The sequence below is a fragment of the Juglans microcarpa x Juglans regia genome, chromosome 4D (assembly GCF_004785595.1).
Source record: "Juglans microcarpa x Juglans regia isolate MS1-56 chromosome 4D, Jm3101_v1.0, whole genome shotgun sequence".
NCBI classification, from domain to species: Eukaryota; Viridiplantae; Streptophyta; class Magnoliopsida; order Fagales; family Juglandaceae; genus Juglans; species Juglans microcarpa x Juglans regia.
The window spans coordinates 35425320-35432342 of NC_054600.1; the positions used below are offsets into that span (position 1 = coordinate 35425320).

Consider the following 7023-nt stretch of genomic DNA (forward strand, 5'->3'; position numbering starts at 1 on the left):
AATTAGATGTTCGAAGCAATGACTGTGGAAACCAAGGAAGAGGAGGAGCCCGAAATCTCTTTGAATGCTATAGCTGGAACCCCCAGCCAGAGTATGATAAGGATGTTGGGAAAAATCAGTGGTGATTCTAGTGGACTCAGGGAGCTCTCATAGCTTTTTGAACCTGGCAGTAGCAAAAAAGGCTAAGTTAAGGGTCAATCAATCCATAAAATTAACCGTAAGATGGCAAATGGAGCTGTTATTCAGAGTGAGGGTCATTGTGATTTAGTTCTCCTACAAATGCAAGGTACTCAGTTTTGTCCTTCTCTTTATATTCTTGAGTTGGGTGGATGTGATGTGGCTTTGGGGTGAACTGGTTAGAGACTTTGGGGCCCATTGTTTAGGATTTTTCCAAACTATCTATGCAATTTATAAAGTGATGGTAGAAATGTGGAACTTAAAGGGCTGGAGCCTCAGCCCTTGTCCCTTGAGGGGAGTAGGAAGGTCATGTTAGCTTCGGTGACAAAGGGAAAATGGATTTTATTGCAAATTTAATTGGTGAAAAAAAGGGAAAAATAGTGCTGTGAGCAATGCAAAAATTAGAGAGTTGTTGGGCAGTTTGAAGATGTATTTGAGGAACCATAGGGTTTACCTCCTCTAAGAAGTCATGACCATAGAATTATTTTAAAGGAGGGCATCACACCCATTTCCAACTGACCCTATCGTTACCCCTATTATCAAAAATCTGAAATTGAGAAAATAGTGGCTGACTTACTTAAATCTGGGGTAATTAGGCCCAATTCCAGCCCATTTTCTTCACCAGTATTATTAGTTGGTGTATGTTTGTTGACTATCGCGCACTAAATCAGTAAACAGTGAATGATAAATTCCCCATTCCAGTAATAGATGAGTTACTGGATGAGTTGTGTGGTGTAACCATGTTCTCAAAATTGGATCTAAGGTCGAAGTATCATTAGATAAGGGTGGTACCAGAAGATGTGTGTAAAACAACGTTTAGAACTCATAAGGGGCACTATGAGTTCTTATTGATGCCATTTGGGCTCCCAAATGCCCCTTCCACTTTTCTTGGGCTAATGAGCCATGTTTTTAAACCGTATTTACATAAATTTGTGTTAGTATTCTTCGATGATATTTTAGTTTGCAGTGCTAACTGGAAGGAACACTTGGTTCACTTAAAACAGGTGTTGATTTTGCTGCAAGAGCACAAGGTTTATGTAAAGTTGTCAAAATGCAACTTTGGGGTAGATGAAGTAGACTACCTCGACCACATTATTTTTTCCAAGGGTGTAAAGGCAGATTCTAACAAAATTGTCTCAATACTGGAATGGCCTACTCCTAAAAACACTAAGGCCTTGAGAGGGTTCTTGGGCCTAACGGGATATTACTAGAAGTTTATTAAGGGATATGGTATGCTGGCAGCCCCACTAGCAAGTCTTTTGGAGAAAAATGGCTTCTTATAGAGTAAGAAAGTCGAGCAAGCTTTTGTAAAACTAAAGGAAGTGGTTACTTAATCTCCCGTACTGAAACTTTCAGATTTTACATGCCCATTTACCATTGAGTGCGATGCTATTGAGAAGGGAATTGGGGCAGCATTAATGCAGTCCGGGCAGCCTATGGCCTTCCTAAGTAAAATATTGAGGGGTAAGGCACTTCTTGTCTCCACTTATAAGAGAGAATTATTGGCTTTGGTGATTGCTGTCCAGAAGTGGCGCCTCTATTTATTGGGGCAATCCTTCATAGTGAAAATGGATCAACAGGCTCTGAAGTTTCTGCTAGAACAGAGGGTGGGCACAAAAGCATAGCAAAAATGGCTCACTAAGTTAATGGGGTACATATTTAAGATAGAATATAAGAAATGGAAGGAGAATAGAGTTGCTGATGCTCTATCTCAAAAAGGGGAAGAGGACAACTCTAAGGAAGGGGTGTTGGCACAGATTTATTTTCCAAAACCTGATTGGGTGGAGGAATTAAAAGGGAGTTACCAATTCTCCAAGGAGTTTTCAGATTGGTTAGCTAAAGCAGGGAATCCACAAGAGGTAAGGGAATTTATATTGTACAAAGGCTATTTGTGAAGAAAAGAAGGTTGATGTTAGTGCCCGAGTCACCTTTTTATTCAAAAGGTACTCCATTACATACACACTGTCCCAATGGTTGGACATTCAAGGTATCTCAAGATTTATTAAAGGGCAAAAATGGGACTTTTACTGGATGGGAATGAAAAAGACATTAAAAAGTGAGTGCGAGAATGTGAGAAGTGTCAAGCTGTTAAATATGAAGCAATTCCCCCATTGGGTCTACTCCAACCATTAATAAAACCCCAACAAGCATGGACAGATATATCTGTGGATTTCATAGAAGGACTTCCAAATTCCAAGGGAGCTACTGGAATTTTTGTGGTAGTAGACAGGTTCACGAAATTTGGCCATTTTATGACCCTATCTCATCCCTATACAGCAGAAGGTGTGGCTTTGGTATTTCTATCATCGGTGTTTAAGTTACACGAAATGCCAAAAACTATTGTGTCGGATCGTGACCCTGTGTTCCTTAGCTCATTTTGGAAGAGTCTCTTTACTCTTCAGGAAACTACACTAAATTTTAGCTCGGCCTACCATCCTCAAAGTGATGGGCAGATCGAGGTTTTGAATAAAAGCTTGGAGGGCTACTTGAGAAGCTCTGCAGGTCAGAAACCTAAGACATGGGGGCAGTGGCTACCACTTGCCGAGTGGTGGTATAACAGTGGCTATCACAGTTCAACAAAGATGTTGCCTTTCAAGGCTCTATACAGATACCCACCCCCAAAGCTAATTACTTATATACCAACAACAACACAGTCGATCAAATCATGAGGAACCTAACCAGATTTCAAAACTCTTGAAGAACAATCTCAAGGCAGCACAAGACCGAATGAAAACTTATGCATACATGAAGAGAACCAAGAGAGAGTTTAATATAGGGGATTGGGTGTACCTTCGACTTCAACCATATAGACAGAAGTCAATGGTTGTGCGCCACAACCTGAAACTGGCTCCCTATTTTTATGGGCCATTCAAGGTGGTCTAGCGGCTGGGATCGGTAGCCTACAAGTTGGATCTACCATCTACGTCCAAGATCCACCCAGTCTTTCATGTGTCCTGCCTAAAGAAAAAAAATTAGTGAGAGTGTTCAACCTATTCCAATTCTATCGGCTGACAAGGGAAGTCATACCTGAGCCAGAGTTAATCTTAGAACGCCACATGAAACAACAAGGCCACTGTGCCGTGACTAAAATTCTCGTCCAGTGGGTTGGAGCTCCCGTGGAGGACAACACCTGGGAGAGCTTGTGGAGGTTTAGAACCTTGTACCCACACCTTGTGGGCAAGGTCTTATAAGAAGGGGAGGTTGTTAGGGGCTTGAGAGGAAGGGACCAATAGCACAACATAAGGGAAAAGGACAGGGCTCGATTATGAGATTGAAGATGAAGAGAGAGGGAGATAGGGCAAAGTGATGTTGTCGAAGGCTAAAGGGGAAGTTTATGAGCTCCAAACGATGTGTTTCATAAGGGGGAAGTTATGGTGTCGTTTAGTATTAGGCAAAGGATGAGTTGAAACAATGTAGTTTCTTTTATTTGCTTTCAATCAAACGTTGTGTTTTAAACAACAATGTGTGTAAGGGTTTTTTAGTCATTTACTATAAGTTTGTTAGGATAATGCAGATGAAATGCACAAGAAAGGAAATAGGAGGATTATTCTAGAATCTGAAAAATTGTAGTTTCTGTTTTAGAGGTTTTTGGATTCCTAAAAAATCCAGATTTATGAAATTATTGTGATTTCCTTCATCATCTCCTATACTGCCTCTCTGTTACATTACAATCATCCATTACACCTTTTATCAATTACATCATCATATTTTCATATTCATAACAGTTATGAATACTCACACAAAGCACTTGGCTGTTAAACAAAGTGTAGTAACCTTCTTGCAAGAGAGCACTAGAGCAAAAGAACCTCACCCATTAGCATAAAATGCACCTGATCATACCCAACATGTTTCGTTTGTATTTCTAAAAGTGTGCAACTTCAGGCCAGTCGGGTGTTTAAGAGCATTTTACACCAATAAGTCACAAGCTGTCACATAGAGAATACAACAAATTACAGCCTAATCGCACACATAGGTAATTTTTTTTCAGCTCTTTGATTTTTCCCTTCTCTCTAGAAATTCATTTCAGCGCAAAATCGTGACCTGCAACCACAAGTTCTTTCTGCGCTTTCTCTCCCTCCCTTTTTCCGATTGTTGCTATGTAACTCCCATCTCCCAACAAGTTTCCAGATATCTCTTCCCAATTCATACATAGTGGAGCTTTTCCTAAGATGGGCATAACAGATTTGTTCCCCGAGTAAAGTGAGATGAGAACGAAGGTGATCTCTAAGCGTCAAGAGATGTTGCCTGGTTCACATGGGTAGGAAATGAAAATGCACAGAGAGCCATTGCAACTAGAAGAAGAGCAAGAAGAGCAAGAACACAAAAAAGACCCCAAGAAGTTCAAGACTCTTCCTAGAGGTCAAAACATGATCAGGAACCCAGAAAAGTAAACAAGGTACAATTCACTTTCTCACACAAAGAGAATGCATGAACTGGTTTGTTCTAGTGTTTCCCCACTAAGAACTTCTTAACATCCTCAGGTTTCCATTTATTCCATTTCACAGGCTTGGACTTCGGTTGAGCTTTTGATAATTTTAAGCAGTCATCTTTAACGCTTCCAATACCAACTTTCTCAACCTGTGATTCATTTTTAAGTGATTGGGAAAGAAGTTGGGTTCAAATCGGAAAGGAAAGGAGAAGAAGGGCCTCGAGGGAGAGGAACGGCTAGGGGGAGAAGATGAAAGAGGGAAGAGAGAGAGGGGGGTTTAATTGGATGCACACCCATCGTAATTACCATAAGTCTACTACATGGTGGATTTTCATTGCTGGGTGTAAAAAGAAAATGAACACCCGACTGGTTTTAAGATTTTCCCTTTCTAAAATACACAATAGAAAAACAAATGCCCACAACTTGAAGGGCATGAATGCAAATACGCCCATAGTTTCAGATATCTTATCATGAGGGGAGGGCTCACGTTATCACATTACAATATCTACTCAATACTGCACGGTAGCAACCTTCTTTTTTATTAGGATTAAAAATAGGGGTAGAAAGAGATACACGAACATGTAATGCAGGGAAAACTCTCCCTCCATAGAGCACACAAATGGTGTGAATTTATTAAGAGAATGAACCAAACCCTATTTAAATTGGAAAGAAACTTGAACTCAAAAGAAGGTTATGCATACTGATCAATTTTTCCGTATGTTTTGAATTAAACCTTGAGATTAATGATGCTGGAAACTCAAGCTTTTCAATTGTTCAATACGATGCAATTTTTGCAAAAAGAACAAAGTAAAACAATGAAAATAATTAGAACAATAATTTCTCGCATCCAAAGAATTAATTGCCTTTCTCAAAGTAGATAACTTTAGTATAAAACTCCTAAAATGGATGTTCTTGTCTATTTTCTTCCACCAATTGGTCCAAGAAAGACCAAAAGAATTATAGAAGCATGAAAAAACAAAAAGAAAGCCTACCTAATGATGGCAAACTTAGATCAAGAAATATATTATTTTCTCAGTGTTTTTCTAAAAACTTCATATGGATTTAAATTTGAGCAAGCAACACTTAATCCACTATCAAGGAAACACAACGCAGATGGTTTATTGATGAAAGAAGCATTTGTAGATGGTTTACAAATGATACCTCGCGTTTTCCAATCAGATGGTACCTCAAATTTTTTAGTCAAAATGCTGCAGTCGTCTTCGCGATTTACAAATAGGTTTCGAAATGAGTTTGGAGTTCGGGTGTCTCTCGCTTCTCAAATGTCTTCTTTCCGGTCAATCGTCCTCTCGATTTTTTGATGACATGGAAAACTCGATTACCCGACAGTTGTGCATAGTCGATTGTAGAATTGTTAAATTAAATACGATATCTGCTACAATTACCTTTGCATATTTTTGGCCATTCTGAAGATGTGATTGATTGTATTATTTTTTTAATATTTAAAAATAATAATACAGTCAATTAATTATATTACGAATGCGTAAAAAATATGCAAAATTAGTACACGTATAATTTTGATTAAATACACCCCAACCCCCAAAACAGTTAATTCCAACTAATGAAAATTTTTGAAGAAATTCTCTGGTAAAACCTACGGTATTCCCAGAAACCTCTATTCACCAAACAAATTTACCAATCCAAAATATGAACATAACTAATAACAAAATTCCATCATGCCATTTACACACCTAAAAAATACAAGAAGCCCAAAATCAGCCCAGTAAAGGCGTCCTGCTCCCGCCACTTGGACCATCGTCATCGTCATCGCCGCAGTCGTATACCGATCCAACGAGAAGCATCTGATCCTCCAAGTACCGCTGCAACAGCCCCACTCCTTGGTCCTCTTCTACAACGCCGCATCCACAGCCCTCCTCGCATCGCCTCAGCGGCTCTTCCTCTTGGGATCCGTGCGCGGCCTTCCGTCTCCGGACTCGGCGGCGGAGGCAGATCTCGGCGGCGCAGATCAGCGGGAACGCGGCGCAGAGGCATGGCAATAGAAGGGGCGAGCATAGGAGCAGCAAGCAGTAGCGGATCCGGCGGGAGCCGAGCCAGGACGCTACGGCGGCGACGGATAGCATGATCGGCGCAGTGTTGGAGGGAGTCGGATGGTGGCAGGGAGGTTGTTCTTCATTGGGAGGCGGAGGGTTTGGAATTGGAGGGGGGAGGAGTGTGGTGGGGACGGTGCCGTTTGGAGTGGAAAAGGCTGGATTCCCACATGAGTGGGTGGATTTGTACATAGAGGCCGCTGAAGTATGGAATTCTTTTGTCTTCTTTTGGTTCAAAAGTCTGAAGGATTGCGCACACATGTAATACAGCTGTGGTAGATTCCAATTTCCAACAATGGAAAGGCACGTGACCTCCTGAGAAGGATTGAGAAATGCAACCCCTCCAGATGG

General features: G+C 40.7%; 1 protein-coding gene across 1 annotated transcript; it reads right to left on the bottom strand.

Moving 5' to 3' along the window:
- Nucleotides 1–6117: 6117 nt before the first annotated feature.
- Nucleotides 6118–7023, bottom strand: LOC121261574. The gene has a single exon (XM_041164005.1). The coding sequence runs from the start codon at nt 6931–6933 to the stop codon at nt 6340–6342; it is 594 nt and encodes a 197-aa protein (XP_041019939.1). The 5' UTR covers nt 6934–7023; the 3' UTR covers nt 6118–6339.